This window comes from Engystomops pustulosus, chromosome 3, assembly GCF_040894005.1.
Source record: "Engystomops pustulosus chromosome 3, aEngPut4.maternal, whole genome shotgun sequence".
Taxonomy (NCBI): Eukaryota; Metazoa; Chordata; class Amphibia; order Anura; family Leptodactylidae; genus Engystomops; species Engystomops pustulosus.
In genome coordinates, this window is record NC_092413.1 from 151,584,900 (window position 1) to 151,612,785 (window position 27,886).

The following is a 27,886-nucleotide window of genomic DNA, read 5'->3' on the forward strand; positions in this document are numbered from 1 at the left end:
CTACCTACTTCTTTCTCTGTTTCTGTTGTAAAGTATACATATTTTATCAAACAAGCAGCACATTAATAAGCTTTGTAAAATATTTGATGGTGGGTCAAATAAATGAAACTATGAGTAACTAAATGGATGTAGTGAATCATTGTGATATATTCAGTACATCATTGCTTTGTAAAACTAGTCAACTACAGATTGCAATTAGATAGCAACAAAGGTATAAAGGATAGTGAGTTACACAGAGGAAGTACAGTCTTAAAATAAAAATCAGTGGAAAATCTCTAAAAATGATGTAAGAGAAACCTAGGCAGGGATTGGAGTGAGGAGGCTGGAGCAGGGTCTATAAAATCTCTCCCAGAACAAGCTCAAGAAGCAAGGATTAGACAGGAGGAGGAGGAGACAGAAACAAACTAAGCAGACATAAACTTTCAACCCGTTGAATTCTATTCAAGGTAAGCAGGAGGGATTACCACTGATGTTATGTTTTTTATGGCATGACTACAAATGGCTGAGCTTTACTTATTAATTATTATGTATCATATATAGTAAATTATATATTGTGCGATATTATATATCATATTATGTATTACAACTAAAATCACATTTTTTTATCCATTATTTTTAAGGTAAATGATAAAACTGAATATTAAGATTACAAAAACATGGTTACAAAGACACTGCAGACATAAAAGAAGCCAGTAACACAAAATTGGTGTAATATGTTTAATTTAACATTGAGTGGATTAATATTACATGTAAGAAAAATAAAAACACATTCTGTTTTGCTATTTCAGTTGCAGATTCCTAGAAAGCATACAAATGTACTCTTGTTCTATTCTTTCCCTTATTTTCTATGAAGAAGCATTGAAGCATTCTTGGTATGAAACACACACAATGGAAGGGATAGATAGATGATAGAAATATAGACAGATATATACAAATATATACACAATATGATATATATATATATATATATATATATATATATATATATATATATATATTATAGAGAGAGAGATGTTTGTGTGTATTTTAAATCTCAACAATGCATAAAGTGTGGTTTATCTTCTTATGTTAATTGCAACATTTCAGCTATATACCAGAGAAAGATTGTTAAAGAGCTTAAAGGTGGCATTCAACATATGAATAAACTCGAATTTTTCTACTCTTTATATATGTTAGTAACAAGTGCATCCTCAAACTAAATTGTAGGTTGGACCTGTTCCATTGGTCCCTCTTAAAACTACACAAAACTATACTTACAAAAATATAAATCAAGCTATTTAGTGAAGATTACTTAAAATGTCACAATACATCATATACCACACAGATAAAAACAGAGATTCCATTCAAAGAATAGCTGGATACAAGTGTCACAAGACCCACCGGAATGATGTGTTATGATTATTACAGTATAATATAAAGTTAGACAAGTATATACATCAGCAATTCCCCCAGCAAAAGCTATACTGGTAATCACATGGGACGTAACAATGCACTTACCCATGGTAATAGTGGACACTTGCCCATGTTCTCACATGCATTTCACAGATATTGATTCCTAAGGGGGTTCCCTCAGGAAACAATATCTGAGCATCAGGTGCGTTGGATCCCCCGAGTAAGCAATATCTGTGAAATGTGCATCTGGGCATCGTCCATTGTCCACTATTACCATGGGTAGGTGCGTTAGCATATCCTGAATGTGATTACCTGTATAGCTCTTACTGGGGTAGCCGCTAATGTATGTACTGAGAGTGTTTCACTCCACTAATAAAGAGAACTGAAGACTAATATTGTGCTCTGGTATAACTAATAACTTTATATTACATACTAATAATACAGCCTCATTTCCTTGGGTCCGGAATGAAACCCTTGTTTTTATGCATGTGGTATATGATATATTGAGACATTTTAAGCAATCTTCAATTAATAGCTTGTTTTATATTTTTAAGCAATTGTTGCCTCCCATTTTTTGTGCAAAAATATACATATGATGTACAGCAGTATCACTATGATAAATAATGTTTTGTATAGAACATGTCACAGATGAATAGGTTTGATCATTCAGCAATGGAAATAGAAAACTGTCAGCATTTATTTGCAACATTGGACAACGTATTATGTATTAAGAAACAACATTCTTCATATACATTTGAGTTTCTCGTACTTTATTTTGTTATCAGTATCATTTCTATAATTTTACTATACAGTATTATAAAGTCCTGATTCCTAACTTTTATTTGGATATAATTACAATTGATGTAAGTTACAAATAGATTTAATAATTTTATTCACTTCTTTTTACTTAACTATAGAACATGCTTAATTAGAGAAGTGTGAAGTATGTAATTCACCATGGCAAACAATCAGGTTATAGATTTCATTTTACATGGCCTTTGGTAAATGAGAACTGGAATCTGACTAGCTGGGATAGCTGCTATGTCTTTTTTTTTTATACGTGTTTATAAAACTTATAAAACAGACTTTGCCAAATTGGTCCCTGTCCCCAATGGGGCTTACAATCTAATCAACTCATATGTTACAATGTATCTTTTTGCTGAATGAAGGGATTTGACATCTCTAGACTTATGCCATTTGCTAATTTATTTTGCTAGAAAAACTTTTTTGGGAGTTTGGTAATATACATGTAAATATGACAAACTTTTTCAATGCACATTTCATATTCTAAGAAATTATTTGCAATCAACTGAGATCTAAAATTCCAAGATTGTGGTCATTATGGCGTTATGTTTTTAAAAAATGTTTTACGGTAGGAACAAGTTATACCACTTGATAACTGCTAAATCAATAAAGGGTGGACAGCTGGGAACTCCACCAGTCACAAAAACAGGGGTCTGAGGTTTCCCTGTTTTAATGTAATCATGTATACCATGTGTGCGTACTGCTTCTCCATTTATTCCTATTGGGCTGCAGATAAATTTATTTCCCCCAACAAATATTGAATATGTTATTACACTGTAACTCTCACTGAACTTGGTGGGTTTTCCACATTAGTTGCTCTCATTGGCTCTGAAAATATGATCATTTGGTATCATAGTATTTACTATGTAGTATTTAGAAAAAATTGTCACTGAACAGTAAAGACAATAGACATAATATTACATGTTATTAATACTAACAGTGATAACAACATATAATATGCAGAAGTATTTCAAGATACTGAAGCCATCTTGTTTTCATACAGGTTGTAATTTACTTCATAAGCTCTTTTTTCAACAGTAGACAAAATACACTGTTGTCTAAAGATGGAGGGATATGAAACACTAAACCTATTCAAACAGAAAGTCTTTATTTAGGGAGGAGGGGAAGGGGGAGTAGGGGAGGATTCCTATATATTGCCCTATAGTTAGTCACCAGTCATTCCATCACACATACAATTTGTATTAGAGCTTATTGCGAATCGCTGTAGCACACTGCTGAATCTAAAATTGTACAGTGCAAGCCAGCCCCCCCGACATGTTTCGCCACAGAACGTGGCGTCCTCAGGGGTACCGGGCCTCCTCCCTTTAGCTTGCTGAGGCTGTATAATAGAAATGATGCTGGTCTCTGAATGTGCTGTTTCGTAGTTCACAGATAGGAGGCTTAAGCGGCTACACCGCAGCAAGGCTACTCAGCTAGGAAGAAAACTGATGGTCCGGACAGTTTACATACAGACCTACATCTGATGGGACCTATCACTATTTGCCCTGTATGCCCTGTATTCCTGATACCCAATTCGTTGCGCACCACTGTCTGATAGTTTTAAACTTCACCCATAGTTGAATGATCCTTGATCCATCTTTTAAAAAATTAGAAATAAAAGTTACAATTTATGTGACAAATAGGTGATAATGTCCCCATAGTACAAATTCTTTCCTTTTCTCACTGTTGCAGGAGAGGCACAGTATTATAAAATTCTCTTTACTGCTACAAAATCTATGACCAACGATTTACAATGGTTTATATCACACAACTAATCTACATCTTACAATATCACAGAATACTGAGGCCTCATTTACACAAGCGATGCACTTGCTCACTACTTACAATACAGATTCTAAGTTACATCCTTATCTTTCAAAATATATAAAACTATGGATAATAATATTAATAATAAGACATTATTTGTCCCCAAAGGGAAATTCAAATTTCATGAACATCGCAAACGCACAAATATAAAACACATAAAAGAACATGCATTAAATATACATAAACACGTTAATAGGTTGACAAAACACAATGCAGTAAACATCCACACCACAACAGTAACAGCTTATTCTCAAATCTAATGGAATGGAAATCATTGGAATAAAGATTCCTCTGAACATATGGTTTTACACTGAAAAAACTCACTCTATCTTCTACAAAACTATGCAGTGGATGGTCAACGTTTCTTATTATTTTCCTGAATTGACCAGTTACCTTCTCTGCCAGCTTACCATCCCAGTTACCCAAATCCCACCCCACAGTTGATCCTGCATACCTAATGAATGCGTCCAACCTTGTTTTGTTACGATCTGTTATATTTGATCCCCCCCAAAGCTGCCACCACAAAACTAGTCTACTACAGACATTTTAATTTCCTTAAAAAATGCAATGTACTTGCACCCTTTTTCAACTGCGCATCAACGTGGTAATGCCAATGACAAATGAGCAAAAGCAAATAAATAAAGTAAATGAGGGATCTTTAGTGCCCATCAGAAATTATTTTTTGTAGGCTGGCAAATTCAACGCTGACTTTCAATATTAGGCTTTTGTATTGTTAATCATTTTTCCAGTATCCTACAATATTTTACAAGATATATAATAGAACTGCCATTCCCTTCATCCTACAGAAAAAGGTGGGGGGTGACTAGAGTATTAGAGCATAATCCCATTGACTGCTATTGAATTTTGCATATTTTTATGTCCTTTGTTTCTAGTGGACGTCTTTGAATCAATCTGGAACTCCAGCTCTGAGTTCTATTTCATTCAGGCCGAAAACCAAGCAGTCTAAAAGAAGAAACCCAAGTTCCTTGAAGTCCAAACTCTTCTTAAGGTATCACAGATAAGAATACATGATTTGTCAGGCTTTAAGTAAATTAATTTATAGCATGTGTTTTATCTATTAAAAAATATCACTAATTGTCTTGTAAATATACATAAGAAGAACAAATAACCAGCATCTTAGAATTGTTGGAAATGTGGCCCCCGTATGTTAGTTTTTACTGATTTCCAGACATAGAAAATAAATATTTTGTGGTTTCTTCACCTCACTGTGACTCATTTCTTTACAGTAAATGGAAACATGGTAGGTACATCACTCAGAGGGACGTTTATGCTTTTTCATGTGTCTCTTGTAAATGTTGCATATTGTAGAACGGTATTTCCATTTAACTAGTTTCCCAAATGTTCAGATTTTTTGTAGCTGTTTCAAAATGATTAAGATTATAACAAGCAAGACTGTTCACAGACTATTATTTTATCCAAAATTATGTGAATAAAGTTAATTGAATGAGATTTAAATTTAAAAAAATAATAATAACATTTAATTATATATAAAACGTATAACAGATTTTGGGGTTGTAGTAACAAGCACAAAAAACAACTGGTATATTGTTTTATCCGCACAAGATGCACAAACAGCAGCCGTGTAATTTGATGTCAATAAGTCCAATCAGTGCCAATATCAAGCACAATAACCTGGAATAATGTTTGAACAGTTTAAGTTTCAAATGCCAATATTTTGGTCAGAATTTTGCATCAGTCAAAACCAGAAGTGGAAAGATTTTTTATATCTTCTATGTTTAGTATCCATTTTTGGTTTCACATTGTAATGCAAAATACTGACCAGAACACTGACATATAAATACGGCCTAAAGCTGGTTTCAAACATCTGTTTTGTTTTTGGCTTATTACGAAGTCTTTTACAAGTTTTTCATCTCTTAAAATCAGAATTTCCATTTTTTGCATATTTCCCCTTTTTTCATGTAGAATGTTCTGGGTTTGTTTTTTTTAAATGTGTCTTTACAGATTTTGTAATAGGAAAACAATGTGCGCATAATCCCCGCCACTAAACCCTGGCAAAAAAGTCTAAAAATACCATAAAAATACTAAACATTTGGAAATCTACAAATCTGTTTCCCAATACATTTCAGTGAAGTCATTATGGAAGCTTGCATCTTAAAATTGGTGCTGCCTTTTAAAAAATGAGGCTCCTTGGAAGTGAGGGAGAAAAGGAAAAAGAAAGCCTGAATTGAATGCACTTTGTACAACAATCCAGTTCAGGGAAATAGTCTGACCAGTACTATGTACAGTTTTTTTGTATTCATAGTTTTTTTTTCTCTTTAGACATTAATCAGAGTATTCATGACTAAGTGTCACCAACATATCTGTCTCTGTTATCTTTGCATTTAAAGTTATATGGTGAAAATCCATGAAAATGTTTTAGAACATAATTAGGCTTTTGCATTTTATTGCTAACATCAAATCCATCCAGAGCGCTCCCATTTATCTTAGAATTTATATTTATTGTGCCTGGTTATGGAAGAAATATGTGATTCTGTTTCTGTTTACGTTGGAAAAGTAACAAAGGTTTGATACATTGTAAATGACTATTACAACTGAGCCTTAAATGGTCTTGCGTCTAAAAGAACTGTATAATCAAATGTGATATACACGGGAATTTAGTGAGCTGTCAACATGCGGTGTTCTACCAGAAATCCTGTTTCTGTTGCTATTTCAGCCTAAATATAGAGTGATTTTTAAAAACAGTTAACTGACAAACCTTGATAATAAACCTGAGCGACTTAAGAATTGTCTAACTGATTAAAGGGGTTGTCCATTTTAGGCAAATAAATGTTATTGTTTGTATACTGGAAAGTTCTATAATTTTCCAATAGTCTTCTCTGTCCATGGTCATGTGATGTCACACAGATGCATGGCTCATTATAACACACAGTGCTGATTACTTTTTGTGATGTAAATAGCCTTGCACCTGTGTGATATCACATGACCATCGGCAAGCTTTTATCCACTGTCAGTAAAGTATAGATGCGCTGAAAGTGTTAATTTGTTTCCATCTCTCCTTGATCTGAACATTGGTCTGAGTCTGAACACTGGTTTATAATCCGCTAGCATCCTTGATTGGCCCCACAAACACATGTCTCCTAAATACTCTACTCTGGTTTAATTACAGTTAACATGCTGTGAATAATTGAATCTCTCTTCACTCCCGTTGTCATCCTGTGTGATGTCAGAATACTGATCTAATAATATTCTGGACTGGGGCTCTGGCATCTAATAAATGGTTGTCTGGACTATGATACTTTTAGCTTCTGTAGTCCTGTAATAGTAAAATGGCTGTGTTATTATGTGATTGCCTAGTGATTTTGCACTATTAGCCACTATTCCTCCCTGTCTGTATTGTCTTTTCTTTAAGCACAGGAAGGGAATGCTGACCAGTTGTCTACCTGCAGGGCGGTACAATGGCTCAGTGGTTAGAACTACACCCATGCAGTGCTGGGGTACTGGTTTTCAGTCCCATCTAGATCGACATCTACAAAGAGTTTGTCTGTTCTCTCAGTGTTTGCATGGGTTTCCTTTGGGTCCTCCGGTTTCCTGCCACACTCCAAAACATACTGGTAGTGTGATTAGATTGTGAGCCACTTGCGGACAGGGACTGATTTGACAAGCTCTGTGTAGTTCTCCGTAATCTGTGTGCGCTATATAAATAAAGATTTATAATAATTACTTCTTAGGGTAGGCTGGGCAATTAGGTAGGGACGACTGGGAAGGTTGTTTAGTCTTAGAGCCTACTGTCTCTGTCACTAGGCTGCTCCCTGACCCAGCATTACAATAAAAGTGGAATAAAAGTGGAAAGTGGACAGCTCCTTAAAGACTGGCAACTAAACAGCTTTCATATTTACAATTATTTGTACCATAAAAAAATACTAAAGTACCGTAAATGTAACCTAAATCTTCTTAGATTTTAATTCAAGTAATCATATTCTAAACAGTGTGCTGTACAGCAGTAAAGAAACACTTGGATATGTGATTAGCAACATGCAGAATGGAATGTGCCAATATATCTTCCAAGCTAAAGTCAGGAGAGGTCATAAGGTAGGATCTCCCCAAAATTCCCTAAAATAGCCTCAAAGTCTTAAAATATTTTTCCCCTAAATCACCTTTAACCTCAGCATTTTGTTTTGGGCGCCATGGTGAGAAAATAGGAGGCAGCAAATGATACCACTTCCAAATTCTGCATGAGTCTAATTTCAACCACTTAATCAAGTGTCTTTTGTAAGGCAGGTGCTATGGTTTATTTTTGTTAGTATACCATATCCTATTTTTAGAAATCCAGTCTTTTAGATGAATAAACCCAAGCAAGCACATTAAGCCATATTAAATGTGTGTATTTAGGCAGCCCGTTTATTTTTACATCCTCACGTCCAAATAATCAGGATGTGGTTGTTGAAGGGGTGATAGAGTCTCTTTATACTTCTACATGCATACAGACATATTATAAAGCTATTCATGGATTTTCTATTGTAGGAGGATTGAGAGCATGAGTAAGAATCAGACACACCAAAGCTAAATAGACATTTAAGGCATGCTTTCATGTGGAGGTTCTGATGAGCATACACCAACTGGTTAATATTTGGTTTACAGCACACAAGGTATATTATATTATGAGTTATATGATCAATATCTTTTACTAGAAAATTTTATATGAGTTTTTTTTCTTACAATGATTTTAGAATTGTGGTCATTTTTAAGCAGGCAGTGGGTATAATATAGATATACCACTGTTAACTGTATGCCTTTTATATGGTAAAAACACATTGGGGCAGATTTATTAAGCTGTCTGAAAATCAAAATATTCTTAGTTGCCCATGGCAACCAATCACAGATCCCCTTTAAAATATTCATGAACACTGGTAAAATGAAAGCTGACTTGTAATTGGTTGCCATGGTCAACTAAGGTTATTCTGACTTTCAGACAGGTTGATAAATCTGCCCCATTTTATTTTTTTTTCTAAAAGTATTAAATCTTTCTAATAGTTTTCTATTATACAGAGTGGTGAGATTTGCTGTGCAGCAGTCATTTTCACATTTGACTTTTTGACCACTGTGTCAAAGTCACAGGCGCTACTCTGCAATTTTGACTTTTGAATGCAATAACAATTAATTAAATGTTGTTAAGTGATCTTTATAAAACAAGTTATTGATGGGCATGTGTAAAATAAAGTTGCTCACAAATTATTAGGCATATACAGTGTAATTACAGCCGTGGCACCAGTTAACATAACTGGCTTTACTGGTTAACCAGATGTTATAGTTCAGACTGTACTGTTAGGTAATACAGGAGACCGTACATTGCTGCCCTTTCATTTTAGCATAAAATGGAGGTGGGTATTTTAGCTAGATTAGCCAGTTATATATTCTGAGGCTCAATCAAGGACTCCTAAATAATACAAAAATGTCAGGGTCATCGGAGAATCCAACATGTGTGTGAATTGCTTGTTGAGCCTATAGATTTAAATATAAGTAGTGTAATGTTTTCTCTCTCCTGTGGGGGTAAAACAGCACACTTTATTCACGGCCCCCTCACAAATTATGATTGAATGCCCAAAATGGACAACCCATTAACCTTACCACTCCTTGGAGTACTATTACGGCATGGAGTGCTACAACTTAGCGCTCCATGCAGTAATAGTACGTGATGGAGCCGATGCCGGCTCAGTGCTACACCAGAATCAGTAGGTGGACGGCACTGCCGGGAATATGCGGTGCTCCGGGTACGGTCCAAGCCAGTAAGTATAAATCAAGAAGTCCCGGCACTCGCAAATGCTGATGATTAAATTTTAATATGCATCACTGCAATAACATCAATAGGAACGCGTTTTCGGCTCTACACACGAGCCTTTGTCAACCATGAACAAACAATTGTAACAGATACACTTAAATAGAAAGTGATTCCTCTCAAGCCCTGCCCACTGACGTCACATCCTTCCGGAATCCCATGGTCCGAGGTGTGACGTAGTGACTCAGGTGTTCACATCATTTTGAGTGCGTTTCTAGAAAAAATATATAAGACAGAGAGATTAATTTTAAAAGAACAAATAATAATAAAGTCAAAGCATGCTCGAAAGGTCATAGTCTCGATTTAGGCCCCGCCCTACGCAAATTGTTACATGATAGCATTTGAAGAAGATTTTGTGTTTAATAACACTCTGTTCACTCAGTACGCCAAAGTTTGGCGGCGTTTTATAGACGACGTCTTTTGTGTTTGGGCGGGGCCACAGGAGACCCTGGATGAGTTCCTATTACACCTTAACTCAATCCGGGACGAACTGCAGTTTACCATGACAAGTAGCATTAAGGAAATTAGTTTTCTCGATACTATGGTATGTAAGAACACGGACGGCACACTGGGCACAGATCTATTTAGAAAAAACACAGACAGAAATAGTGTTCTGCACTATAGGAGCAATCATCCATACTCGACTAAAAGGTCAGTACCGAAGTCACAATTCCAACGAGTGTGCAGAATTGTCTCTGATGAAGTTACTAAAAACAATAGATTAGATGAGATGGAACTCAGATTTCGTGATAGAGGTTATCCTCAACATCTTTTGAAGGAGGCACGTGACACAGCCATTAGGGGTACCACTACACCACAAACTGAAAAGAATAAAAGAATTGTATTTAGCCACCAATATCATCCCTTTAATGTCAAGGTTGATGCTGTGGTCAGGAAACATTGGCATATTCTAAGGACATCTTATCCTAATATACAGGAATTTAGCAACCCCCCATTGATTTGCAATAAAAAAGCACCGTCATTACACAATAAATTGATACGTGCAGACATGGGTGGGAGCTGTAAACTACCTCGACAAGTGTTTCTGGCCACTCAGAGAAAAGGGACATTCCCGTGTTTAACATGTTCAGAATGTTCCAACGTATTAAAAGGTGATACGGTGCATCATCCTCACACCGGACAAGTGTTTAAAATCCAGGGTTTTTATACCTGTAATTCTAATAATGTGATCTACTCAATTAAATGCCCTTGCGGTTACCTGTATATTGGTGAAACGATGCAACCGGTAAAAACACGTATTAATAAACACAAATCTACCATCAGGTGCAGGAATGAATTGTTACCTATCCCTTACCATTTACACCAGAGAAAACATACCATTGCCCAACTTAAATTCCAAGTGTTAGAACAAATTGAAGTCCCTAGGAGGGGTGGTAATGTTAAAATTCTTCTCCGCCGCCGTGAGGCATACTGGATACATGTGCTTAATACACTTGAACCAAAGGGGTTAAATCGAGACTATGACCTTTCGAGCATGCTTTGACTTTATTATTATTTGTTCTTTTAAAATTAATCTCTCTGTCTTATATATATATAAATATATACGTACATATACACAGGCCCGGCTCCAGCACCCGGCATACCTGGGCAAGTGCCGGGGCCCAGAGAGCTGCCGGGGGCCCACACAAGCTGTGCACATCTTCACTTCCTGTTTTGACTGAGGAAGTGTCCTGTGCCCTGCACTGTTCCTCCCTCACTTGGACAAGGCACAGGACAGTTAGAGGCTGCTGAGCAGCCTGTGAAATACAGCACATAATAGGTTAACCCACCCTTCCCCCATCTCTTCTTCACACGGAGCTGCAGAATAGCAGAGATCTGGCAGCTTAGAGATCGGGACGAGATGGAGGAGGAGGAGGAGAAGGAGAAGCCTGAAGACTCCTCTGTGTGATGCCAGGGCTGCTGCAGACACCATGGGGTGTAATGGTATGTCACATGTATGGCTGTGTATGACTGATCCATATGGTGAGTGTATGGTATGTGTGATGATGTGTTTGCCTCCATGCTTGTCTGTATGTATCTGTCTGTATGTAGCTATACTTGCTGCATGTGTGACTGCCTGTATATGTCTTGCTGCATGTGTGACTGCCTGTATATGTCTTGCTGCATGTGTGACTGCCTCTATATGTCTTGCTGCATGTGTGACTGCCTGTATATGTCTTGCTGCATGTGTGACTGCCTGTATATGTCTTGCTGCATGTGTGACTGCCTCTATATGTCTTGCTGCATGTGTGACTGCCTGTATATGTCTTGCTGCATGTGTGACTGCCTCTATATGTCTTGCTGCATGTGTGACTGCCTCTATATGTCTTGCTGCATGTGTGACTGCCTCTATATGTCTTGCTGCATGTGTGACTGCCTCTATGGGGCAGATTTATCAAGCAGTCTAAAAGTCAGAATATTTCTAATTGCCCATGGCAACCAATCACAGCTCCCCTTTAAAATATTCATGAGCACTGGTGAAATGAAAGCTGAGCTGTGATTGGTTGCCATGGGCAACTGGAAATATTCTGACTTTCAGACTGCTTGATAAATCTGCCCCTATATGTCTTGCTGCATGTGTGACTGCCTCTATATGTCTTGCTGCATGTGTGACTGCCTCTATATGTCTTGCTGCATGTGTGACTGCCTCTATATGTCTTGCTGCATGTGTGACTGCCTCTATATGTCTTGCTGCATGTGTGACTGCCTGTTGGTTTGTATGTACATGAGAAGGAGAGAGGCTTCTGTTTCAGCAGTGATGTGTATTAGGAGGTTCTGCAGCAGCTGAACTGTTATTGTGATGTATTGAAGCAGCTGAAGTGTGTATTATGATGTTAGGCAGCAGCAGTGATCTGTATTGAGGGGTGTATTATGAGGTTCCGCAGCAGCTGAGGGGTGTATTATGAGGTTCCGCAGCAGCTGAGGGGTGTATTATGAGGTTCCGCAGCAGCTGAGGGGTGTATTATGAGGTTCCGTAGCAGCTGAGTAGAAGCTTCAGTTTTATTACTTGGCAGAGGGGCACAAAGTTTTAGGCTTGTCCTGTTGGTTAAATGACCTCAAAACTGCCCTTTCCATGATAGGGCTGTTTGGGATGATAAATTAGGGAATATTTTAGGAAACAGGAGACTGTTTTAGTTTCTGAATTTTAAATGCTGCCACGTGAGTTCACTGCAAAGGGGCCCCCTGAGGTTCTGTCGCCCAGGGGCCTACTGAAACCTGGAGCCGGCCCTGCATATACATCAGTACTGTATAGTGTTATAATAAACAACTATCAAATGATTACTTGCTCATGTCCCATAGTGGAACTAGTTAAAAAATTTAAGAAAAAAAATTATAATGCTCCCCATTATCTATAAAATATGTGAAAATCACCATAAAAACTCCACATATAGTATCGCCACATCCGTAATGACCTGTGCAATACAGAAAAATTGTATTGAACCCAAAAATTGAACAGTGTAAAAAAGAATTTTAAAAACCCACCAAGAGTTATGATTTCACTTATCTCGTCCCAAACCAAATGCAATAAAAAGTGATTGAAAAAACATATCTATACATATAAATGTTATTGTTGTAAAGTACAAATATCCCACAAAAACAAGCTCTCAACCGGCTATATAGACCAAAATGCCCCCTGCTCCTCTACAGCCAATCCTGAGTGTGCGTAGTTATTCATATATTTGAAAAGGTCACATGTTTCCCAAGGGTGGGGGGGGGACTGCTCCTTACCAGACCCTCCCTTTTGGCAACTACCTAGTCACAAAGCAGATGCTAATGAAAGGTATAATATAACATATTTTTTTCTGTAAAGCCAATTTTTTTATACAAAAACACTTTGGCAGTGTATGTACTATGCTCTGTGGGGACTGGGGGAGTGCTAAAAATGGGTCTCCTGGTGACAGGTTCCCTTTAAATGGTTTTGTCCATGAAACAAAGTTCTCAAATTAAAATCCCCTAGTGATGTTTACACAATAAAGCTAATTTTTAACCCCCATGCTTTATAATTTTACTAATTTTTATTGCTGTTTTAGCTACCATCACTCAATGACAGGCTGTGTAAAATTCCATAGTATGGGTGGGAACTCTCTAAAAACTAAACTTCATGATCACTCTAGTGCTATCAGATACTGTGTGCTTAGATTATCAGAGCACAGGATTTATCTGCAATTTTGTTTAGCTTCTGAACATTCTACTAGTATCTGACACATAGAAAATGAGAAATGAGAGATCAGAGATGAGAGATGATAAGATTCATGCGATGGATATAGCACACAATGGCTCAGTTCAGCTCTGCTACATCTCAGCTATAACAAACACAGAGTGCCCCCCTTCCCTGGATAAAGACCTCATCTTATCGGTAGTCTGTAGAGTAAACTCTGTTCGCTGTTCGCTGGAAGTGTCTCTGTGTGAGTTTGTATTGTAATGGAGGGGACAGGGGCAGGATGCGAGCAGCACACTGCATCATGAAGACAGAAGCCTAGAAATTAGGCTTTAAAGGGAACCTAAGCTAATTCACCACTATCATTAATGGTGGCATCATGAAGAAAATCAATTTTGAGTGCCAAGCAAATTGGTAATATAAAGTCACAGAGATGGAGAGCTCAGCACTGAAGTTGAGCTACCCCTTCCACCTTTACAATAATTGGCAGCCCAATGTCCAGGAACATCAACAGGCTCTCCTGGTGAAGTGATGTATGATGTCTATCACAGCAGAGAAGGCACTATAGTACTGACCTCTTTGTCTCTGTGACTTTATGCAACTAATTTACATGTCAATTCAAAGTTGATTTTCTGCTGACTGGTTCACTTTACAATTTATTAAATCCAAGCTTTGACGTAATATTATGAAGTATTTTATCTATTTTCCGTTGTATATTTTCTACTTACATTATTGGTACAAAGTATGCAGTTCTGAAACCACAATTTTTTATACTCTTATTCCAGACCTACGGTGAATGCCAATGCCACTGTAAGCTATGAAAGTTTGAAGATGTGTTAATATGCTCATAAAATCTATTACAGAAAACGCTTTCCTCAAATATGAGACTTTGATGTACAACTTAATTCAATGTGAATCTGGAGGCAATCACTTTAAAAATAGGTTTCCAGAGTATATTTTTCCAAGATTAACAACATTTTGCGGGGAAAAAACATAATAATTAGGTGTAAAGGAAAAGTAATCTTTTTTTATAATGTGGACATATATGTATGTACTCCTAATCCTCTACATAATTGTATATTCTTCCCTTTGGTCCAGTTCACACATCTTTAACGTGAAATTTTGAAAATTAAATGTCTTCCATAAAAAATGGTTATGAAGCTGCAGAAATAGACACACATCATAAATTATAGGTGAATATAGTGTGTGTGTGTGTGTGTGTACATTATAGAAGAAACGTTGTTGGAAACTGGGTTGGAAAATGTCCAGTTCTGCTAAGTATTATCTCCACCTTCAATTTTAAAGGGAAATTGTGAGTTAAAGAATGAAAAATCATGTTTGACATGGCATTATTGTGCAATATATCCACCCTTGTGATGAAACACGTGTCTTCCCTGTCCTCGTGGAGTATTGCAATATATTATTTATTAATAGTATTGTTTTTTTTTTTTACAGATGATGGACTGGACCAATGTCAGTCTATACCTTTTCCTTGCTGTTACTATTCTGAAGTGGACTGGTGTAGCTGAGGCAGCTTCAGAGGTAGGGGAGTAAGTACTGTAGAATTACTTTTCTTATTACTCCCATCAGGTCCTACGAGCAAAGAAATGCTCACAACTCTGAGCTCGTTAAAACTGATGTATAATTATAAACATATTGGGGGTCATCTATCATAAGGCCACCACTGTGTCACAGGCTACTGAATGTCTTTAGAGGTCCGTTAACCATGGCCCTTTAATAAATCTGCCTGCAGTGTTCTGTACTGCTGGCTTTTTACAAGCTTTTTGTGAAAATGTAAGATATCAATATTCCTGTACTTCACATACACCGGGGGGACTACCGTCACTTTCTATAAAACCTTTTAAAAAGTTGAAGTTTGTAAATTATACACTGCATAGCACTAGAGGTCAGAACGACAATTCTGTTGGTCAGGGCATTTAAGTTCAAGTGGCGAGAATCACCTTTGAGAGTTCTTGGCAAAAAAAGTCGCAAAAAACGCAATGAATCAAGCATGATAAGCCAGAGGCACTTACTCATAGATCCAGACACTGTGCCTGTGGTAATCTTGTTGTTTGTTATCCATGGCCCGCTTCCATTTAAAATCATCTTTTAAACTTAGCAGGGGCTCTGGGGGTGTGTGCCAGAGACTCTCCGGGCTGCATCTTCACATACTGTTACACTGTCTTCCCCTCCCCCCAGCTCTTCTAGCACATCCACTTCCCTCTGCCTGTTGTAATCTTACTTAGTGAGAAGGTTTAAAAACTCCTGTACAGTATCACAGCCTGTAAAGCTACAGCATGGAAGGTCTCTGGTAATGCCCACCATAGCATTTCTAGCTCATTATCATAAATTTAAAAGCTGATTTTAGACAGAAAGAGGCCATAGATAACAAATATAAGAAGATTACTACAGTCCCAGTGCCTGAATGTCTGAGTACCATATATACTCGAGTAAAAAAATATAGGTTTTACCAGGTTTTTGTGGTAAAATTAGGGGCCTCGGCTTATACTTGAGTATATACGGTAATTGTTTACCATGCTTTATTTTGATGGTAGATTTCTTTAAATTCCCCCATTGTTACTATTCTATATTTTTGCTGATATGGTTGTTTTGGTATTTTCTTTCTAATCTATATTTAATTTTATTGAACAGAGGTTTGACTCTCCACTTGTCTTGGATGTTGGTCAACGGTCAGTTTCGAATGAAGAGAAGTCAGCAGATTTGGCAGCTAAACTCCTACTCTTAGATGAACTAGTCTCTCTGGAAAATGATGTGATCGAGACCAAAAAGAAAAGAAGTTTTCCTGGATTTGGATCTCCACTAGACAGAATTTCTGCAAGCACCACTGAAATAAAAGGGAAACAACGGTAAATACATATACCAGGACTTTAACACTTTTCAAAATGTAGTACAATAATGATTTGTGCTTACAAAAGTTTACATGACAATATATCAAAATTTGAGTCTACTATGTGAAGACCTTGGGGAATAATTTGTTGTGTCAAATTTATAAATGTAAACTATGTTATCTAATATGAAGTGTAAAATATGACTAGACAGTTTTAAAAAACAAATTTATCATCCAGAATCAGGCCAAGTCTGCTCAAGACTCATGCACATGACAGTGTTTGGGGGACGTGAGCTAGCCACACAAATTGCAGTAACCCCAAGACCCCTTAAAGGTCACCCTGCATGGTCACTGTGTGGTGAGGGCTTGCATGCAACCGTCAGAGAGGGTCCTATACATGGATGAGCGGTGCCCATGTTCATTTGTGCCATATGGGCCGCACACTTTTGTTTATGTATTGTGTGTGTCTAGTCTTACTGCCCATCCATGTTCCAAGTCTCTGCAAGTTCTAGAAATAGAGGTCTACACTTAAACCAGAGGACATAAAAACAATGCTTTAGCTCTAGTTATGGTTTAAACTGGAAATTTCTCCCAATACACTTGGAAGAGACTTTAGCCTAGTACAAGAATTGGAATGGCAGAATTTTCTGACAATGTTCTGACAATGCCCCTAGAAAGTGATTCCTGCTATCTTTTCATATGCCCTTAGTTTGTCTTGTGGTCAGCTTATATTCCTAAAAGAAACTGTTATCCCCAACTCTAGTTGGAGAAGTATTCCCCCTGTAGTATATAGCCAGCCTGCCCCCCTGTAGGATATAGACACCTGCCCCCTATATTATATACCCTGCCCCCCTGTAGTATATAGCCCTCCTTGTAGCATATAGCTAACCCCCCTGCAGTATTGAGCCGGCCTGACCCCCCTGTAGTATTTAGCCAGCCTGATCCTCCTGTAGTATATAGCCTGCCCCCTGTAGTATATAGCCTGCCCCCTGTAGTATATAGCAAGCCTCCCCTGTAGTATATAGCCAGCCCTTGGTGTGGTATATAGCCTGCCCCCCTATTGTATATAGCCAGCCCTCCCTATAGTATATAGCGTGCCCCCCTGTAGTATATAGCTAGCCCCCCTATGACCCATGCTGCGCATAGCAACCAGCACCATGTCTATCTAAGATACACATATCGCTGATCGCTACTTGGGGCCGGGACAGTGCCCTAGGCGATCACCTACACTCGTCTACCCCTTGTCCTGGCCCTGGTGTGTATAAGTGTCTAAATGTATGGATTTGTATATGTGATGTAAATGTATAGGTGTGTAACTAAGAGAAGTTGGGCCCCATAGCAGAATTGTAGATACTGTATCTGTATACTTGCATGTTTATGTAATCACACACATTTATACACAGTTCTACACTTACACATACACACCTTTATACACTAATATGCATGCATGTACTCATATATACATTCATATACTTATACATACATCTCTATACCAATATAGTATATACCTCTCAAATACACACAATACTATATATACATCATATTATTACACACACAGTATATACACACCAAATATGCACATACGTATATAGTATTAACACACTGTATACACACATACAGCATAAACACAAATACATACACCATATATACAGACATACATTATATAAACACACACAGTATATACACACCTTATACCATGTATACATTTCACAGTGGCCAAGCTGCTCAGTGATATGTAACTATAATCCACAACGACACCTTGTGCCTGCAGTATGTATATCATTGGGAACATTTATAATAGCTGACGATTCCCCTGGCCATAGCCAGCAGCTAGGGGCGTTCATTTGCCAGATTCAGCAACGCATCAACTAAGCCCAAACGCAGTTGGAGTAAAGTCCGCTCACCTCTGGTGGAGAGTATTTATAATCTTACCATATTTCTAAAGAGGTTGTCAGGTTCACCCCAAGACATTTATTTGGTGGAAGCATAGTGGGAAAGGTGAGTGTAAGAAAAATTGTTTTTCAATACTTGAGGATATGAAATACATTAAACTGAAATCTCTTTATTTTAAAACTCAACATTGTTACAAAATAGGTAAAATGCCATATGACCTGCCAATGTCTCGCTCATTGACAAGAATAATAGTTTAATCCTTCTCCATCAAGTACATCCCATTGATAATGTGATAAATATACAACCTGTCCTAGCTAGGATAGGTTATATTTAATCATGGGTACAGAAAGTATCCAGACCCCTTTAAATTTTTAACTGTTTGTTTCACTGCAGCCAATAAGTAAGATCAAAAAAGTTTTTTTTTTTTTTTGCTCATTAATGTACACACTGCATCCCATATTAATTTATTAAACAAGAAAAACTGAAATTTCACATGGTCTTAAGTATTCAGACTTTTTGATGAGGCACTTATGTTTAACTCCTATGCTGTCCATTTCCTTCTAATCCTCCTTGAGATCATTCTACTCTTGTGTTTAATTAAACTGATTAAACTTGATTAGGAAAACCACACACCTGTCTGTATAATACCTCACAGCTCAGAGTGCATGTCAGAGCACATGAGAATCATGAGGTCTAAAGAACCGCCCAAGGAACTCAGAGACAGAATTGTGGTAAGGCATATTTCTGCCCAAAGTTACAAAAGAATTTCTGTAGCACTCAAGATTCCTAATATCACAGTGGTCTCCATAATCATTAAATGGAAGAAATTTTGGGACAACCACAACTCTTCCTCGACCTGGCCGTCCAGCCAAACTAAGCATTTGTGGGAGAAAAGCCTTGCTGAGAGAGGTAAAGAAGAACCCCAAGATCCCTGTGGCTGAAAGTTCACCAAGCTCAACTATCAATGCAGCCCTCAACCAGTCAGGGCTGTGCTAACCGAAGCCTCTCCCCAGTGCAAGACATATGAAAGCCTGAATACCGTTTGAAAAAAAACACATGAAGGACTCCCAGACTATGAGAATAAGATTCTCTGGTCTGATGAGATGAAGATTAAATTTTTGGGTGGAGAAAGTGGTATGTGTGGAGAAAACCAGGCACTGCTCATAACCTGCCAAATATAATCCCAACTGTGGAACATGGTGGTAGCAGCTGCAGGGACAGGACGATGGGTTGCAATTGAAGTAAAGATAAATTTAACCAAGTACTAAGATATCCTGATGAAAACCTATTCCAGAGTTGTCTGAACCTCAGATTGGGCTGAAACTTCACCTTCCTACAATGACCCTAAGCACACAGCTAAAATAACAAAGCAGTGGCTTCAGAACCATTCTTGACTAGTCCAGCCAGAGCCTTGACCTAAACTCAATTGAGCATCTCTGAAGAGACTTGAAAATGGCTGTCCACCAATGTTTGTCAACCAACCTAAGGGAAATGGAGAGGATCTGCAAAAAAGAATGGCAAAGAATTCCCAAATCCAGGTGTGAGAAACATGTTGTATCAATCCCAAGAAAACTCCTGGCTGTACTAGCTCAAAAGGTGCTTCCAGTCAATACTGAACAAAGGGCCTGTTTAATAAATTAGCAAAAATATCTACATTTCTGTTTTTTCTGTTAAGATCCGATGGAAAGTGTACATTATTGAGCAAAAAAAACCTTAATTTTTGGATCTTACCAAGTGGCTGCATTGAAACAAAGAGCGAAAAATTTAAAGGGGTGTGAACACTTTCCACACCCACTGTACATCACATTGGGAATGGGAAACACCATGGAGAGGGATTTAGGATATTACTCCTTTCCTTAAGTAAGTCACTGGCTGTACAAGCAGAATTTGTACAAGCAAACGCCTTGGAAATGCTGTACCATACTGACAAAACGTAAGATCCAGTTTTTAATTGTGTTCTACACGTTCTATATGATATATTTTTTTTGGTTTCATATTTCTTGTAGCTTGTTATTTTTATAATTGTGATTTTATATAGAGAGAATCTTATTTTCCACTAATGAAGAAACTTAATGTTAATTTGGATTTAATACATGGAACTAAATGTTACAATGAAGTTAACGCCTTAAATCAACAGTAATAACTTTAACATGATTTTTTCAATTGCTTTTGTTATCAGATAAAAAATTTGTCCACCAAATATACAGTATTGGTGTACTTTTAAGATTTTACCAGAAGAGGGAGCCATCAAACTGTTAATGATGACATTGGATTTTTTGGCTTTTAATAAAATAGTTTGAAAATGTAGATTTGCTGAAAAATATTAATTTCCAAAAGAAAACTAGCGAGTAAGCTATAGAAGATTTGAACTGAACAAATTGACTAAATCTTTTATATGTTTTTAAGCATATTGTTTTTTACTGAATATAATATTTTGTATAGATAATTTAAAATTCCATTGTGCATAAGTTGTACCTAAATTGGATTTGATTTCTCATCAAGGGGAAGTGGGGCAGCATTTTGCCATCCTGGCCTTAGGTGCCAGAAAAAAACTTTTCCTACTATTGACATGATGATTAATATTTTAGTAAAAAGCAAAGGTGGAGTCCTACATTTCTGACCTAGATATAGGACGGCTACTGAAATAACACTTTTTAGGAGCAGAGGAATTTTTACTGAACATATTCCAGAATCACTTCTTTATTAACACACAAAAATAAGCAGCCTGCGGACGCCTGTGTTTATGTTAAGGTAATTACTGACACACTGTTTGCTTTTAGACACTGCTAGGATTCTGCACCTCACACCTAAGTGAATCAAAAATCATCAAACAAGAGGAAGCAGCTGCATAAATTGAAATCGCTACCTAAATAAAAAAGTCTGATAGTCCAATCATCTTATGAACACAAAGCATGTGTTTCCTGTAACACGTACGTGGCGTATACATTGGGGCACATTTACTTACCCGTACGACAAAGTTCCCGAAAGTCCATTGTCCGACTGGAATGCACTGTGCCGCGATTCACTAATATTGTGCACCCGATATCCTGCATGTATTGTGTCCCCGCTCAGGTCCGCCGGAGTTCACCTTCTTCTGCTTGGTTCTTGTAAGTGCTTGATCTTGTGACACAATATGAAAGTTAAATCCTGCGCTCAGTCCGAATTAGTCGGATTGTCCGACAGATCGCCCCCCCCCAAATTTCTGTTGCATGAAAGCCAGCGCAGCCGTACCACAATCCGATCACGTGCGGCACAATCCCCAGTTAAATACCTGTGCCAAAAATCCCGAAAACGTCAGAAAATCCAACAAAAGTGCAGTCGCGGACCCTTAGTAAATAAGCCCCATTGTGTTTTGAAACGCAATATAACAGCTGTGGAGAGGATATAATTAAATAGCTGATAACATTTGTGTTTACAAAACACAATGGGGCAGATTTATCAAGTGTCTGAAAGCCAGAATGTTTCCAGTTGCCCATGGCAACCAATCCCAGCTCCCATTTAAAATATTCATGAGCGCTGGTAAAATGAAAGCTGAGCTGTGATTGGTTGCCATGGGCAACTGGAAATATTCTGACTTTCAGACACTTGATAAATCTGCCTCAATATACCGTATATACTCGTGTATAAGCCGAGTTTTTCAGCACGAAAAATGTGCTGAAAAACGTCCCCTTGGCTTATACACGAGTCAATGTATCATAGTGGTCTCCATAATCATTAAATGGAAGAAGAAAGAAGACGGCCGCGGATGCCTGAAGACAAGCCACGCAGACATCGGGGCCACCGGAGGGTGAGTATATAAGTTTTTTTTTTTTTAATGCCGGGGCTCGCTGTATACTACTGGGGACAGTGCTGTATACTACTGGGGACAGTGCTGTATACTACTGGGGGCAGTGCTGTATACTACTGGGGACAAGCTGTACACTACTGGGGGCAGGCTGTACACTACTGGGGGCAAGCTGTATACTACTGGGGGCAAGCTGTATACTACTGGGGGCAGGCTGTATACTACTGGGAGCAGGCTGTATACTACTGGGGGCAAGCTGTATACTACTGGGGGCATGCTGTATACTACTGGGAGCAAGTTGGCTATATACTGGGGGGGTCTGTGACCAATGCATTTCCCACCCTCGGCTTATACTGGCGTCAATAGGTTTTCCCAGTTTTTGGTGGTAAAATTAGGGGCCTCGGCTTATACTCGGGTCGGCTTATACTCGAGTATATACGGTATTTGCAACTTGTTAACATTCAATTAACACTGCGCTTTGTAGATGCAAATGTTAACAGCAACATAATTAGGCAAATCTCCTCTCCTGCGCTGTTGTATTGTGTTTTAAAACGCAATGTAAATGCCAGATGTGAAAGTAGCCTGGAAACAAAATTCCCCATACATGCAAACTTGTGGGGGATATTTTCCATGTGTATATTTTTCATTATTTATTCATTCTTAAGAAAGCTGGGTGATTATTTTTTATCATTTCATATACATAGTTGTTTTTTCAAAATTGTTATTGTTATGCAATTAAACATTTTTTTTTCCAGTGGAAATTAGTGATCATTATTGGTTTCCCCTACATAGTTTATTATGATTATTTAAAGAACACCTACCATCTCGGATCTACCTATTAAGGTAGATCTGGTGGCAGGTTCATATAATGATAGGCACTGGAGCCCTTTTTAGGGCTAATCCTTGAGTGGTCTCCAAATTTAGAAATCTGTTATCACCCTAATATGCAAATATGTGAAAGAGGCTACTGGGGCGTGGAGTAGCCAGAGCTGAAGCTACATAGCGTGGCTACTCCACGCCCCAGTAGCATCTTTCAATCCTCCTATTACGACATCTAATGCGCGCACTCGTTCGCACTCTGCATAGACTATCTATGCAGAGCTGGCGGCTGCGCATACTTGTGCATGCAAAATAAGAGGAAAGCACTGCAGATAAATGGCCAAAATAGTAAATTTTATTAGCAATCACAAAAAGTATATATAAAGAAATACAAAACACAATATAAAAACAATTAAAAAGTGCTACATATCACACAATACTCCCTGATGCGCGAAGGACCGCAGTCCCAAACCCAGGGATAACCCCAAACAACCACACGTCCCTCCTGTATACAGAACCCTAAACACTGCCAAAGTGAAAAAACAATATCTGGATGCTATAAAGAGAGAGCATATTGAGAGAGATGGCTAGGTAACTGGAAGCATCTGGTAGCGCACGCGCAGTACCCACCAGGGTACTCTCTCAATATGGCTGTGCCGCCATCATGCCATCCTCACCTGCTACCCAAGTAACTCATTAGTCGTGGCTATATAAGTGGGATAACACTTACTATCCTCACGGATACGTGACGTAATGTGTGGGGTTCAAACCCCCACCTTGCCTCCCTCCTCCCCTCTACGATCTGCATTCTCATACCAACCATCTGCATTGCAAGGTGTCTTGCCCGCATTAATTATCCTGTATTGAGGTATTGTATACTAGTGTTTCTGCTGTCTTTATAGCATCCAGGTATTGTTTTTTTCACTTTGGCAGTGGTTAGGGTTCTGTTTACAGGAGGGACGTGCGGGTGTTTGGGGTTATCCCTGGGTTTGGGACTCACCCCTCTAGAAGTATAGTGCCATATACAAACATACAGCATACACGCATACAGTATAATACAGTATATATACACACGATACATTGTATACACATATAGCATATATAAATCACAAATATAGCATTTATACATCAAATAAAGTATATGTTATATACATATTATGCTGTACAAAGTGCAGCATAATATGTGTATAATAATGCACATCCTCCACTCTTTAGTGTGTCAGGTTGTGGATGGGGCCCCCTGACACCGCAGGCCCCATAGCAGCTGCTATGTCTGATACCACTGTAGTTACGCCCCTGACCTGCACCAGTGTTTTGGTGTAAGTTATAGTAAAGTTGGGTGTCCAAGGCATCGCAGCCCTAACCTGCTTTGTTCCTCACCCTGCCTTGGCCACTCTTTTAAACAGTGCCTCACGGTGCACAAAAGAGCTAAAAGACCACAATTTCCATGGAAATTTTTTAATTTAGGCCCCATTGTGCCACAGACAACCAATTATCTTGCAGAATATGTTACATAATAGTTTACTGGGGATAAATCTGCTTTTTTTACTGTAAAGTATCTAGTTTCATCTCAGTTAATATTTACATTTGACCAAAGATTGATAGAACATAGTTTCAAAACTGATTTACTCTAAACCTGATACATATGCTATTGTTTTTACAGGAAAGTAGTAGATCTTACAAAAAGAAGATTTGGGATTCCCATCGACAGAATCGGCATGAACCGCCTTGCTAATACTAGAGGTTAAAATAATTTATAGTGAGTATTTATTATTTACTAAATTCTTAATTGATGTTCTATATAATATTTAAGATTCCCATCCTAAAGAAATTGACCAGGATCTCAAAGATACTTGTCCAGTAGCCAATCACCTCGCTCTTCCTTTTGTTTCTCTATGCGGCTTTCATCACTGCTGGTTTCTATTTGTATAAAGCCATTTATAGGCGGCAGTGATTATGTGCCATCAACATGACATCACTGCTGTATTCGTGGTATGACCTTGGAGTGCTTTAAGTTGAGAGGTAAGTAGTTCTTTTTTTCTTTTAACAAGATTCTTAGCTGCTGGGATTTTTTTTCTGAACTGGACACACAACTCATTAGAGTGTTTTTTCCTTTTTGCTCTATCCATCCATTCAGTAGATTTTGTCCAGTGAATTCGCTCTAACTAAACAAAGGAGAATCTTTAATCAAAATAACTGTACTTAGTGGTGCAGTTAGTGATGTATGGAAAAGACTCATGAACAGAGCTCTCTCCACAACGCTGCCTCTCAATTATTATAGAGAAAAACCCTGCGTTGGCAGTTGTGATAAATGCTGGCTGCAGCAGTTAATCTATTAACCTAAGAAAAGTGTAAAAAAAAATTTTTAAAAAAATTCAAAATAATTATATTTATCTACATGCAGTGAATGGCATCATGGGAAATAAAAGGTCCAAATGTCAATGATTTTTTGCAATTTTGTCATTAAAATTTTGATCAAAAGTGATCAAAAGGTTGCACAGGTATAAAAAGGTTTTAATTAAAACATCAGCTCGTCCTGCAGAAATATAATACCTTACCCAGTTCTGTATGCAAAAGTATTTAAAAAAGTTACAGGTGATATGGCAATCAAAGAACTAAGGCTTGTACTGGGAAGCTGTGTACTATGCCGTGTACTGGGAAGCAGAAAAAAATGGTGTGAAATTGGCAAAAAAAATGCATTTGCGTCACTTTCTTGTGGGCTCCAGACTTTCCCTGTGCACTCCAAATGATATGTCTACTTTATTCATTGGTTCGGTATGACACCTAAATTTATATAGGTTTTATTGTGTTTTAATATATTTACAAAAATCAAACAAATGTGTACAAAAAAATATTTTTTTTTCACCATCTTCTGATGGAATGTTTTCATTGGTGCCATTTTGAGGACTGTGCAACCTTTTGAACACTTTTTATTACATTTTCTATGTGATGTAAAATGATGTTAAAGGAGCGTTTTGTACATTTGGGCGCTATTTTCCGTTATGGGGTTCACCGCTGGGAATAACCATTTTTACATTTTGATAGATCTAGCATTTTGAGACACAGTGAAACATATTTGTTATTTTTACAGTTTAGGAAAAGAGGGTTGATTTAAATTTTTATTTTTTATTTTATTATTTTTTCAACTTTTATTTACAATTCCCTAGGGTACTTTAAACCTAGATGGTCTGATTGTTCCTAACATATGCTGAAATACTACTGTATTACAGTATATGGCATTTTTACACAGTATTTATTACAATGATCCACTGGCTCATTGTAACGAAATTGCAGATGCCATGCAGCCTGGGATCTGATGAAGACCCGAGGCTGTCATGGCAACCAATCGCCCCTCCCCGATGATGTCATATGGAGCAAACACCCACCTCTGTAAAAGAGCGCTGCCCCTGTGAGCCCTCTTCATACTGCCTCAACACCTCTGCGCCGTACATGTACAGTACAAAGCGTGACGCCTTTAACAAGATCTTTTTCCACTCTGTAAATGGAACCATAAAAAAGTTATGGCATTTGGAATGCAAGAATTAAAAAAACAGAAACGCAAAAATGGAAAAGGGGCCTACTTCCAGTCGGTGAGGATCCGAGTGGTGGAAAATCAGCCATAAATGTTACTGGATAAGAATAACCATTAAAACCCATTGTTATATATTTTGTCCAAGCAATAGTTTTGAGCAGGTCATTTTTATAGAATAGAAACAAAATGATGCTTAGAAGATGTCTTGCCTTACAGAACATTCCCTTTTATCTTTTGCAGGTGTACACACCCTGGATGATATATAACACATCTCAGAATTCACCAAAACAAGCTTATACCTTGCAGTCTTCCAGATCCTGATTTATGTTACATTGATTAATGAACTGACCATCTATAAATCTATTTCATGTCCAATGTCAAAACAATAATAGATTCAATCCATCAGATGACTTCCACAGCCAGGGTGTGTCTGGTCACTTTACAGGGTGGATATATACAATGCTAGACTGGCTTTAAAAGAGTGAAGAAAACAGGCAATACCTTTGTGAGGCTAACTGAGTATATTTCATGGTGAGCTTTCGAGAATACTAGTTCCCTTCGTCACAGATGATATTATGCATGAAACAGAAAATTCACAATGTTTTATGCACACCCGGAAGTGATCATCAAAGGATATTAAATAACTTTACAACAGGATGGTAATAAACAGAAACAAACATACAGAAACAAACCAACCTGTGAGGCATGACAAGAGAGCCCTGGCTCTTACCTTCTTGTGGCCTTCAGGTCAGAGATAGGAGGTCATGAAGCTGGAATGGATATTAAGACCAATCTGTAAGGTATTTTATCTATGCATTACGTTATACTCCCATTCTTCCCATTCCCACTGTGTTTTGAAATGTCGCATTAAAACAGTAATCCACAAGTCTTCTCTAAAGAAATGTGCTACCACTCTTTCAACAGATCTTTCTGTTGTTGATATCTGATTGGTGTGAGTTCATCTCTAGCCTGTTTCACGCAAAAATGAGACCTGTGGTGGGGCACTGTTCACA

At 37.8% G+C, this 27,886-nt stretch overlaps 1 protein-coding gene and 1 long non-coding RNA gene across 4 annotated transcripts; one reads left to right on the top strand and one right to left on the bottom strand.

Moving 5' to 3' along the window:
- Window positions 1-337: 337 nt before the first annotated feature.
- On the top strand, window positions 338-27,886 carry OSTN (osteocrin). 3 transcript variants are annotated; one of them, XM_072139568.1, is made up of 6 exons: window positions 338-446; window positions 4,917-5,032; window positions 15,453-15,539; window positions 16,650-16,864; window positions 25,005-25,100; window positions 27,114-27,886. In XM_072139568.1, exons 3-5 carry the CDS (start codon window positions 15,453-15,455, stop codon window positions 25,087-25,089), a joined length of 387 nt encoding a protein of 128 aa, XP_071995669.1. In that variant the 5' UTR covers window positions 338-446; window positions 4,917-5,032; the 3' UTR covers window positions 25,090-25,100; window positions 27,114-27,886. The 3 variants fall into 3 exon arrangements, with proteins under 3 accessions (XP_071995669.1, XP_071995668.1, XP_071995667.1); XM_072139567.1 differs by lacking the exons at window positions 338-446; window positions 4,917-5,032 and adding an exon at window positions 9,295-9,383; XM_072139566.1 differs by lacking the exons at window positions 338-446; window positions 4,917-5,032 and adding an exon at window positions 11,569-11,782.
- Window positions 16,387-22,180, bottom strand: LOC140120586 (uncharacterized). Its single transcript, XR_011853889.1, has 3 exons — window positions 22,010-22,180; window positions 21,704-21,858; window positions 16,387-16,842 (listed from the first exon to the last, which is right to left on the bottom strand). It is a non-coding gene; the product is annotated as an uncharacterized lncRNA (long non-coding RNA).

Coding starts and splice junctions, on each gene's coding strand:
- OSTN (XM_072139566.1), top strand. CDS start 11,747: ATGCCAGGGCTGCTGCAGACACCATGGGGTGTAATG. Junction 11,783..15,452: donor AGACACCATGGGGTGTAATG/GTATGTCACATG, acceptor TTTTTTTTACAG/ATGATGGACTGGACCAATGT. Junction 16,865..25,004: donor GAAATAAAAGGGAAACAACG/GTAAATACATAT, acceptor TTGTTTTTACAG/GAAAGTAGTAGATCTTACAA.